Genomic DNA, 12,182 nt, shown 5'->3' with positions numbered 1-12,182 from the left:
TGCCTCTGGCTGATTTACTCACAGCAGGAATAAAAGTACTGTGCCAGGAGTTAGTTTGACATGTAAGGGAGAGAAATGAAAGCACAAAAGCTCAAGATACCTTGACAGCCAATCACCCACCCAAACAACAGCCCCCCAGCCAGCAGGGCTTCCTTTGCACAACCTCAGTGTACTGCTGAGGCTCTCCCCCTGCTCAGCACTGCTGTTCTGCAGTAGCAGCTCTGATAGCTTTGCCTTGCTGTTGATTGCTTTAGCTTTTTATGCACAGCAGAGAGAAGACATGACCTGCAGCCCCTGCCAGCCTAGGCTTGCCTTTCTACTGAGTTTTAAGATTTATGGTCATATTTACAGTAACTGTGATTTGTCTTGTAAATCATGAATTTATAATTGCCCCATGTTCCCATAGCGAGTCTCCACTGTGATGGCTTGGTCATTACTTCCGAGCACTAGCAAAGAAGTTTTAACACATGGTTACTGCTGGTGGAGTAAACCATGAGGCAGGGCTGGAGCTGCTTGGCAGGTCTGGAGCCTGATAAAGATCTGCTCCTTTGCCCTCCATGGTACACCTGGGAGTGACAGCTGGGCTCTGCATGAGGAACAAATTCTCACGCGGAATCATGGATTCTGACCAGACTAATTTTAAAAGCTTGTGGCCCCAGGAGCAGAAGCTGCTGGTAGCCCTGCGGCTGACAGTGAGAACGTGGTGGTTGTGCTTGTTAGCTACATTAAATGCTGCTGTTTGGGGAGAAGCACACTGGGTTCCATGGGGGTGCTGGGATCACCACGTGGGACCTTCTGTCTGTGCACTGAGCAAGGGGAGCCCTGCCAGGGCAGTGCAGAGGAGATCCCTGCAGCTGTGGACCTCAGGTCCTTGAAACTTGCAGGAAACGTGCAGGAAGCTGTGTCTTCCAGGGGTTGTCCTTTGCCTGGAGGTCTCTTCAAGGAGAAAGAGACCAGCTTCTCACAACACAAGGCACAGCCTGGGGCCCGGGGCAGTAAGGACTGCTCCATGGGGATGGGGATGCCTGGCGTGTGTTTCTCCTGGCAGCCAGAGGCTGTGCAGGTTGGTGTGTTGTCACCTCAGTGGGGAGCTGGGGGGACTCTGCCCAGGCTGCGCATCGCCCAGGACCTGCTGACACAGCAGCCTGAGGCAGCAAAGTTCAGGCAAGTTGTTCTTGTAATGAGCCCAGTGACTCATTGCCTTCTCAAGCAGCCACTTTTGATGTGAAAACTTCAATAAATGGAAATGGAGAATCCACTTTTGTAACATTTCCAAGAACTGTTTCTCATTTCTAGTTTGAAGGTGATGGCTTGAGCTTCGTCCCTTTGCTTCCCATTGTATTTCTGTGAATGAATCATTGGGACCTTTATTCAACCCACAGCCCTCTCTGCACTTTTGCTGGCCTAAGTGAGTATTTCCTGACATTTGCTGAAATCGAGAGGTTCTCGGTTGTGATTCCTGCCTCTTGTAATGCAAATGGTAATAATGATATGAATGCTAATCATTGCTGTTCTGTAGGATGAAATGTCAAGATTCCATATTTTCATGTTAATTTTTAGTAGTGCCACATTAAGCATGTCCATCCTGACAGAGAACATTTTCATATCACGGGAATTGTTAGAAATCATTAGTAATGAAGGAGACAACTATTGTGCCCGTTTGGTCTCTGACATGCAGTAATGCAAAGTGACATGGAAAATTTGGAATGAAGGATGAAAAGCTGTTTAAAAATTGTGGATGTAGCTATAAATTAATTAATCTCATATCCAAAATGTGGTGCTGAGCTGTAATGAAAATAGGATCCATGTCACTAATGTTGGATTGCATGTGTGTAACTAGGACAGGAGCTAAAGGGTTGAGGCTGGGGTGACTGGTTTGGTGGTAGATAACAAAAGGCTGTACTGGTGACTGCACTTACTTTGAAATAAGAGTCTGTGGGCAGTAAGATCAGATTTTGAACTACATGTCTATCTTTAACTGTTCTAAATAGAGGCTGGCCTGGATAGCACAGGATCCCTGGACAGTGTATTTCTGTTAGAAGTACTATTAAGCAACAAGTATTTTACTGCAAACAGCTCCATTCTTCTCATCAAGACATTGGTATGACTTACTGCTGGTTTGGGCCTGTATTTATTGTGCAGTATTACTTTGTACTTTCTCATTTAGGTAGTTTTTAATTGACATTTCATAAAACTAATACTGTTATATAACAGAACATAACAAACGCTGCTACTTCAAATTTATCTGAGCTGAAACCTGAAGCTCTCCTGGCTGGTAACTCTGTTTGATTGTTTGTCTGTTTGATTTCAGGCTCCAACCTCACTGGTTTGGACAATCTGGGCAGCGTGCTGGGCCTCGTTGAGGAGCAGGTGCAGAGATCCAGGCAGCGCCGTCGAAGGCACGCGACAGAGGATGATTACAACATCGAAGTCCTCCTGGGGGTTGATGACTCAGTTGTTCAGTTCCATGGGAAAGAACACGTTCAGAAGTACCTGCTGACCTTGATGAATATTGTGAGTACAGCCCTGCTAGCCACCCTTTGGGAAGGCTCTGAAAGGACTGGGAATGTAGGTTGGGTAAACCATTTGAATAAGATGTAACAGATTTTTCTTGTGGCAGGAGATATAATAACTCTAGGAGGGAAATCCAGGCCACTTTCAGAAAATCCAATAGGGGAGAAGGAAAAAAAAAAAAGAAAATAAAAAGGAGCCAAGACAGAAGCTGAGTGTGGAACTCTTAAAATGCTCAAAGCCCTGCTTATGTGCTTTGGTGTGTGGGGACACAAGGTCAGGGGCTCAGGTTTTTGGAAGTCATTATGTTTTAGCTGTATATTCCCTTAACCTAAGCTTCCTGCTGAGGGACATGGTTTGGAGAACTGTCTTCAAATAAGGTTCTAACAGAAATTACAATTGGCTTTCTCATTTTTAAAGGTGCTCTGCTACATTCTTTGATTTCTCAACAGCCACTTTAGGTCCTGGGCCACCTCCCTGCTCCTTGTTCACACTGCAGTAAAATGTTATGCAGTGTAACACTGAGCTTTCTTAAATTGATTTAGTATTTACTCCATGACTGACATCTTTAGGTTTCCTTAGTTAAATATTTAATCTTCAAAACTGTAGTCTGTGCAACAGACTATATAGTGTAGGAGTGATGAAAGGAGACACTAGGGAATATTGTTTGAAAGAATAACTTTTTATTTCTAAGTATCAATGCAGCAGTCCTGTAGTACCCCAGACAGTAAGCAAGGACACTATTTTTTGGAAAAAAAAAAGGAAGATTTAAAAAATCATCCCTAGTACAGATCAAAATCAAAATATATTTTATTCTTTTGCTGAGGAAATGGAAGTAAGTGGTAGCCCCCTCACAGGCAACTCATTTGGGGATGAGTTTCTTCCTTCTCATCTGGAACAGGAGTCTTTTCTCAGTAAAACACACTTCTGAAAAAGCTTTGGCCTCAGTGAATGTGTGTTCTTAGTAAAGTAATGTTGAGTAAAAAATTGTAGGTCTGCTCTGTTTTTGACAAATGGAGTCTCACTGCTGAAGTTTACAGTCGTGTCAAGAGGATGAGCCTGTAGATGACTCCTTTCACTTTGCAAACCACAGAGGCAGAAATCCAGGCTATTAGGTAGATTTGTCTGGGATATATGTCTGTTTTTCTAAGATATATTTTTTTAATTATGAAGCTTGTTTTTTTTCTTTCTTTATTATGTTCTTTTAGCAATGTGCAGAATATCACTGTTTTTCATTTTTAAATGAGAGGTGGAATACAATTTAAGTAAATCCCTTGTGTGATATAAATTCAGTTATGACTTTCTATAATAGCACTGTAAATAGTTAAAAACCTGCCCTGACATTAGAGTTATGGGGTACTTGGTGTCTGCTCTGATGGTTGTAAATGCATATATTCTAACAGAAATGACATAGTGAATTTCATTTATTTGTGTGGTTTGTTTCCTCTGAAGCTTAAAACAAAGTCTGCAGTGAAACAGATGGTTTTATGCATCTCTAAATTAACAAGTCAAACAGGCCAAACCAGGAATGTGGCAAACAGGCCAAAATAGATTAAACAGGACTCTTTACTTATCATGTCGCTTACATCTATTTTTAAGAATTTAAATATACAGTAATGGTAAAGATGCCATAAATGTTCCAGCTCTGGAATATACTTTTTCCTAATTATAGTAAACCATCCAAGACACAAATTGCAAGAAATAACAACTCTTCAGCAGCCTGTCTCTGCAAGTGGTTTAGAAAGTGCAGCCTGTGTAACCATCCCCACAGGGCATGGCAGCTCTTGGCACAGGCAGCAATTGTTCTGTAGAGAGCTCTGAGGTAGAAACATGTCTTTTGGGGACTGAGGATGTGTCCCATGCCTTGTGCCCAAATTCGAGGAGCTCTTTGAAATCCCCAAGGCCTCTTGAAAGGCTCTCGATAGTCGCTGGCACTCATCAGTGTTGTCCTGTTCTTTCCTTCAAAACCCAGCTGGTTTCTAGAGCCTGTATTTTAGCAGAGGAGTGGTTGATGGGAACCAGTCCTGTTTCCAGCTCCAGCACAGAGAGGCAGGAGGGATTTGTTACTGCAGATGGTGATGCTGGGGACCTGTATTGTGCCAATGACAACACGGTGCACAGTCTCTCCTTCCTCTCAGCAGGGCAACTCCAGCTCTTGCCCCCATTGCTAGATGGGTGCAAGGTGTAATTCTGTGTAGAACATGGCTTTGGTCTCCTTTCCTGAGATTCACAGTGACTCCCCCAGTGGCCTCCCCTCTACCTCTTTGAATAATTGGGGGTTTTTGTTTAGAAGATGAGCCCACTATAAAAGGCCTTGAGGTCCCTGGCTATTAGGGGTCACTCGTATGCAGTGTGTTTCTGATGAGATGTGTAGGTCCAAGGTCACTGAAAAAAGAAGCGACAGCTACAAACAATTCCAACTGTACTTTTAAATCTAATCAGAGATCCTCTTATCACCATCAGATTGTGTGTACCCTGCTGGGTTTAGGATGTAATCAATTAGCTTCCCATAGCAACAAGGCATAGAATCAATTAGTTTCATATGGTAACGAGGTAGTAAGCATAGAATCAAGAGCACATAGTAACAAAATAAAATAATTGTGGAGGTATTTACTGACGATAAGACAGGTGATCAAATAGTTGAAATTCTGCGGTTCCAATAAATGAAATAAATCTTATGTGAATTGTTCCTTCTGGGACAAGACATTGGCTTTCTCAGAAGCAATTCCAGCATAGCTGCTTCTCCCACTGTGCTTGATCTTCTAGTGTGTGATGGTGTGAGCAGTTGTCCTTAACTAACTTTTCCCAGGGATCTTGGGTGGAACCCTACCACCAACCCAATCAAAACAATATTTTTGTTTTCAAGCCCAATGCAATGACTGTAAATTTAGTAAAATCCGTTTTGTGCAGCTTAAGTGATGTGTTACAGTCCACACCTAAAAGCCATGAAGTGAGAAAAAACAGGGGCTGCGTGTCCTGGCTATCTTGAATAGCTGTGCTAATATTTATCCCAAAGTTTGGAAATGAAGTCACTCCCAAACAAATGGTGATAGATGCCAGAGGATTTTTGACACGTTGGGCTGCAGCCACGTATCGTCTGACTGTGCGCCAGCCGTTCCACTGCAGTGAGCGCGGCCTCATGTCTCCCCTTTTTCATCCTCCAGTCATTTCCTCTGACAAAACTCTGGTTTCTCTTGACCTCCTCTCTTTTCTCTGCTCAGCACCATCGGGACATTTAATCACCTTTGGAAATATGCCACTGTTTTTGCTTCAGAGACCCTCGGCTGCCTCTCACTTGCACCATTTTCGTTTGTACGTCATGCTGTGTTTTTTCCTGGGAAGGATATTGGCCCGCACAGTCCTCTGCATTTTCAAGTATAATCCCACACATTGCACAAATTAACTTTGTATTTATAGCATGCAGGAGCATTTCCACAGAGGAAAGATATTTGGGTGGAATCTTGTAGTTCTGTGGTTACTCAAGAACATAGGAGGTAATTCAATTTCAACAAGAAAGCATCTCAGCCCCCCGGTAATTGTATCTGCTTGTACAATTGTTTGGGAAATACTAGAAAAGTGCAAGGCTAGAAGTGGCATTGGAGAATTACCTTGTTGCTTGGGGAAAAAAAAGGTTTCCAGTGCTGGATGCTCTGTGAGGAGGAGAAGGGTGCTGAATGGAGGTTATTGAGCTGAATGGCTTGGATGTGTGCACTGATCACAGGATAAAAAAACTGGCTGGGTGATGAAGTCCAAGGGGTGGAGGTGAATGGAACCAAATCCAATTGGTGGCCAGTCCAAAGTGGTATTCCCAGGTCCAGCAGTGTTCAATATCAGTGATCTGGATCAGGGAATTGAGTGAATCCTCAATTCATGTGCAGGTGACACCAAGGTAGATGGGAGCGTTGATCTGCTGGAGGGCTGGAAGGTTCTCCAGTGGGATCTGGCCTCAAGTTGCTCCAGGAGATGCTTAGATTGAATATTTGGAAAAAAATCTCTTCATGGTTGTCAAGCATTGGAACAGGCTGCCCAGGGAAGTGATGGAGTCACCATCCCTGGAGATGTTTGGAAGATGTTTGGATGTGGCACCTGGGGATGTGGTTTAGTTGTATCCTTGGTAGTGCTGGGGTTGATGGTTGGACTTAATGATCTTAAAGAGCTTTTTCCAAACCTAAAGGGTTCACTGATTCTGAAATGGGTGTTGCTGGTACCTAGTCCTGGTGCTGAAATTCTCAGTTTCATAACCCTCTTAAAAGTAGTTTCCAGGATTAAGCAATTTTCAGAGGTAAAAATCTTTAATTTCTTTTCCATTCCTTACTGTAAAAGGCTTGATATTAAAATATTTATATATATTAATGTAATGGATATATGACCAAAATATTTGGGATACTAAAGCCCATCTCCTCAAAGTAGCTAAGTGCCTAATTGCTGTTATTTCAAGGGGAGGTAGACCCTAAATAAGAATTATGCCTCACTCTGGGCTAGATTTATCTGAGTATTTAGTCATTTACCTGCCTTTGAAATCAGTGAGAATCAGTATTAAAAATTAACTAATGGGATTATGTATCCCCCAGCCTTCAAGTGAAATTCAACTCCAGAACAAATACATTAAACAATTTTTCATTTGAATAACTGAAATCAATGAGAGTTATGCAGGTGGGGGTTTTGGAAAGTCCCTGGAGTCTTTCACCTGCATCTTTCAGCACTACACATGTCTTTGAAATTGTGGCCCTGAGGCACTGCTGAATGTGTTATCTGTCCTCTTTAATAGGATGTACATGATACTACTATTAGAGATGAGATTTCTGCTCTTGTATCTCCGGCTGATGAGGGATGAAGATTTGCAGGTACAGAACAGCAAGTCCCTAATGAGAGGAAAGGGCAGAAATGCCATTGGTTTCTAACTGACAGCTGGATAAAAACCTGAAAGCGTGTCTAATTCAAGCTGCTAAAAAGAAAGTGATGATTGAATACATTGAAATAATGGTGCTCCCTGTCTTCAGAAACATGCTTTTTAAACTAAAAAGCATTTCTTTTAGACAGCAAGGATAGTTCAATAATGTGGAATTTGAGTGGATTTTTGAAAATTAAATAATTCATAAGCTCCAATGCTCATTATTTAAAATCAATTTATTTTAATATGGGCACTTTAAATTTGAGCTAACTCTAAGAACTTCCACAAATAACAAATGTAAGTCCAACTCTATTCATCTGAGGATCTTCAGCTGTCCGTAGCTGAATTACAGCTTGTTTGAAAGTTTAAATATATATATGTGAGTTAACTCCACATTTTGACTGTTCATTATAAACCACTAGCTGTGACTGCTGTGAACAGTGTCTGAAGAGGCCTCCATGAGGTTATTTTTGTTCATTATCTTGATTGCCACCCTACAGTGGGAGCTGTAGTTATGCTTGGGCATTCAGGGGCTTCTACAGGAAAGACCCTCTCAGAACTCTTACACGTTGTGCTCGTTTTCACAGGGATATTATTCCCCGTGTCAGTGAGGTGAGCATTGCTCATTATTGTTGCCTGGAATGTGCCTTGCTGCCCTATCACACAGGTTTTGGTACTGTCCTTGAGGTAGAGGGTAGGTACTGTCAAAAGATAGATTTTTTTTTTTTTTTTCCTTTACTCCAAATACCAACATGAGTTTTAGCCACAAAGGTTTCAGCCAGGGACTTCTGAGTTGTGACAGTGTGGTTTGTGTGATGGAGTGTGGATAATTAGGATCAGCTTTCAAATTCTGGATGCTTTTCTTAAGCAAACTACTTAGATTAGAAGAGGTCACCATATTTATTACTTTGACATCACACCCCTATCCCTTGTAGTAAAGTGATAAATCAGTCTGCTTAATTATTTTATGAAGCTATAGTTGATTTTATTAACATGATCTTGAGACAGTAATTCAGAAAAATACTGAGTCTGTTGGTGCAAAGGTAATTTACAGTGTTTAGAGAAACTTCTCACAGCACCGGTTTATCAGCAGGAATGAAAAGTTCCAAGAGCCTGCGGGAGGAACCAAGAAAAATAAATTAGTCATGAAATCAGAAAACAAAGTCTATGACCTTTCTAAAGCCAATGTTGCAGGCGAAGATGAGATAGAGACCCATAACGTGAAGCTACCTAGTGCCTTGCCAACACATCTGCTGAGGAATATTTTTCATTTTGACCAGAAGCAGCTAACTTGGACTTGGTAACACCTACTGACTCTGACACCAGGGAAGGTAAATCAGGCCTTGGACTCATATTTGCATAGAAAATATGAGATTCTTATCTCTGTTTTGCAATCTACATTGCCAAGCTCTTCTAAAACTGCCTGGTGTATGTGGTTTTGAGCAGAATGATAGTTGTTTTCTGAATGTGAGATCACAGTTTGACCTTTAAGTTTCATGTGTGTTGTGTGCTTTAATTTTTTTTTACTTGTGATGCTCAACATAGATTTCAGGGCAAAAAAGAGTTCCTCTCTGAGGAAATGAGGAAATGCCTTACAAGGACTATAAAGGGAGACTAGGAGCCCTTGATTTTGCCTTCTGATTTTCTGTGTGACCATAGTACATCCACCAGAGGAGCTGATGTAAAGTTACTCCTGTGGGATTAAGATAAAGTTTGGGAATGTCAGAAATGCTCATTTGGGATCTTCAAAGGCATAAAGAAGGTGATGAAAATCGAAGAGCACAGTGGTGTTTGAAGTAGGACCACAGAAAAACAAAGTGAGAGGGGAACGCTTTTGGGAGTGTCAGATTACAGAAGCTTGTGCTCAGTATCCACCATGACATTTCTGGTTCCTATCCTGTAATTCAAACCAGATGTTTCTTACAGAAATAGACAATCACTGGATGCCCACCAGGCACTGAGGCTTTGCTGCAGATAATTATGATCTGATGAATGAGCTGCATCTCAGGCTGGGCTCTAACAATGGCTTGCCAGGAGCTCTGCCATCCCACAGGGAAGGAGCTGATGCTCTCCAGTCTCTCCAGTATTGCTCTGGCAGAGACCCACACGTGGTCCCAGCTCTGCCCAGGAGCACGTAGCCATCAGCAGTTTCTGCAGCAGTAGTTTTGTAAGGATGCTGGGTGATCAAAGAGCAGGCTAATCAGCTTGGATGGATCAGCAATATGTGGTGGCTGCAAAACCAGATGACTCTTGGTTTGTGCCCTCTCCAAATGGTCAGATGTGCCCTCTGATGGCTGCTGGTGCTGGTTTGGAGCTGTTTGACACTGATGTAGTCTGAGGCCGAAGCTATGAAATGTCCAACAGGCGTTGGACAGTGCTCACCCAGGCGTGAGGAGCAATCCATGGAGCTGCCTCAGGACAAACCCGATGGTTTATGGTTCAGGAGCTATGTTGTGATGAAATGATCTGCCTTTTGCATAGCAGATACTAACAAACTCTGCAAGGCTGGGAACTCCTTCAAACTGCATGAATGAGTTTGCTGATGGTTTGCCAAAATATGCTGGTCATTCTCCTATGTTGCATTGGTTTAATTAGGTATCCAGGGAACCACCTGACTTTTCCTAAAAATCCTGCCAGCTCTATCAGCAGGTAACCTGCTCTGCACCAAGACTAGCAGAACTGCAGACTGTTGATTACTGTTTGTGTTACAGGAACTTTAAAATTCCCTTTTAGGATCAAGCCATGCTTCGCTCGGTAATCAAAACTTTCCAGTGCTTCTTTTACAAAGCATGAGGCACCTCACAGGCACTTGGCTTGCCTTTAGCTTTTTGATGTATTCTATGTGCTTACTGTGCTGACTTGAAATTTGCTCAAGGCAGAAGAATTATAAAATTAGGAGAGAGGGACAGATGAAAAAAGTAAATAAAGTCTTTGTTTTTCTTATGTAGCACCAATCTGTGCCAGCCTGATTTCTACACAGAAACTTTAAATAGAAATGCATGTTTTCCTTTGAAATATCCCAGAAAAAGAAACCAGAGATATCCCAAAATAGTTGGCAAACTACAATAGCGTGATGAAAGTCTCTTTACAGTCTTTCACTGTGCTTTGAATTCTTTGAGATTTACCCAGCCTTCTTCATCACCCTCTACAAATGCTGAATCACTGTAGGACATATATCAGGATTTAATTCATTTACTGCCTTCAGTTCAGAAGCTGTGATTATGGGATGGTCTCTGTGTACTTTTTTTTCCCTCCTGTGCAACAACTTAATTTTAGACTTACTGATCTAAGAGCAGCAGGAGATTGACTCTGGCTTTTCTTCTGTTGAAATGAACCAGGATATCCTGGTGAAGTACATGGAGATGTAGTGCTGGAAAAGTATTTGCAGTCTTTTCCACAGCTGTGTGTTTATTGCACAGACATCTGAACATGTATCTCCATTGTCTGGCTATCTCTGCTTTCAAACAGTAAGTCTCAAAGTTGTGAGTTGCTCTCAAGCCTGGAGCATTCTGATTGCACAGGCTAGTTGGTCATTTTCTGCCCTATATATTGAGCTGCATTAGCTCGACTCTGCTTTCAGGTTGAAGTAAGAGGCGGAAATGTGGAGAATCTGAGCTTGGGATTGTGGTGACCCATTCAGTGTGTGCATTTTCATGAACCTCTGAGAGCACAGTATCTCATTTGTATCTCTAACAGGTTCCTGAAACAAATAGGTGTGATATAGACTGTGCAGAAAAAAAGGAAAAGCATCTATTTCAGAATATTATTCATGTACAGTGAGACACTCCTGGCAAACCACAGTTTAGCTCAGAGGAAGATGCTGTGTGAAGAGGGCTTGGACTCATCCTTATTAATGAAACTAAGACCCAAAGCTTTGAACTGGCTTGCTGTCTCCCAGAAAATCCAGGATCCCAAGAGAACCAAGCAGCTTTTTACAGTGCTTGTGCCTTTCTGTTCATTCACAGTTTGTTTGTTAGATGTCATTTGCATGAATAGTCAAACAGTGCTTTAATTTTGTTCCATCAATGTTTTCAAGCCAAGTTTCCCTTTGGCACACAACAGCGATACAGTTGTTCAGTTACTCAATGATTGTTAAAGGAGGCTTAGGTTAAATTCTGGAAGTTAATGAGAAAGTGGTGTGCACCAATTTAGATTATGCTTTATGAACTAATTAAATACTTATTTACATGCTGTGTTTACTGTCCTCTATACACAGCAGTTTTTAATACTCATTTCATGTACAGGTACTTCGCAGCTTATTTCAGTTTCATATTCTTGATAAAAGTCCTCTCTTCTCATCACACAAAGAGGGAGACAAATTAATATCCCTGCCTCCCTTGACAGTGTTCAAGGGTCTTTTTCCTGGGTGAAAGAATTTTTATAAAGCAAAGTGTGTTTGTGTACTACCTCTTCATAATCTGTCTTGAGCAGTGGTCCTCAAAGTGAAAATAAGAGAGTTTTTAAAATTTCAGAATATAAAGTTAGCTAGTCTTCTAAAGTCTTATTTAAACATGCAAAGAGATGATCTGATTTCTAGAGGGGGTGTTTACAAAGCAGATTTTAACATAATCAGCTCCCACTACACCACAATGAAAAGAGAAGCCCCTGAAGCCACTCATAGCCATGGGCTCCTCATCCACCATCTTAATCCAAGGATCTGCTTGCTCATCAACCAGTAACAAGCCTGGGTCCCAGGCATCCCCCAGAATGTTCCCCAGGTGTCCTGGAGGGTGTGAGCCTCCTGGAGCTGCAGTTCAGCAGGACGCTCAGGACTGTTGAA

The 12,182-nt window shown here is 42.0% G+C and overlaps 1 protein-coding gene across 1 annotated transcript in view; it reads left to right on the top strand.

The window, feature by feature from the left end:
- ADAMTS2 (ADAM metallopeptidase with thrombospondin type 1 motif 2) overlaps window positions 1–12,182 on the top strand; it is a 168,290-nt gene that overhangs the window by 110,513 nt on the left and 45,595 nt on the right. Inside the window, exon 4 of the mRNA XM_062501880.1 lies at window positions 2,312–2,514. Within this exon, the coding sequence (XP_062357864.1) occupies window positions 2,312–2,514 (203 nt within the window). The remainder of the gene's footprint in view (window positions 1–2,311; window positions 2,515–12,182) is intronic.

This window comes from Cinclus cinclus, chromosome 14 (genome assembly GCF_963662255.1).
Source record: "Cinclus cinclus chromosome 14, bCinCin1.1, whole genome shotgun sequence".
Taxonomy (NCBI): Eukaryota; Metazoa; Chordata; class Aves; order Passeriformes; family Cinclidae; genus Cinclus; species Cinclus cinclus.
Note: the sequence above shows the minus strand (reverse complement) of the source record. Positions and strands in the feature narration are given on the sequence as shown.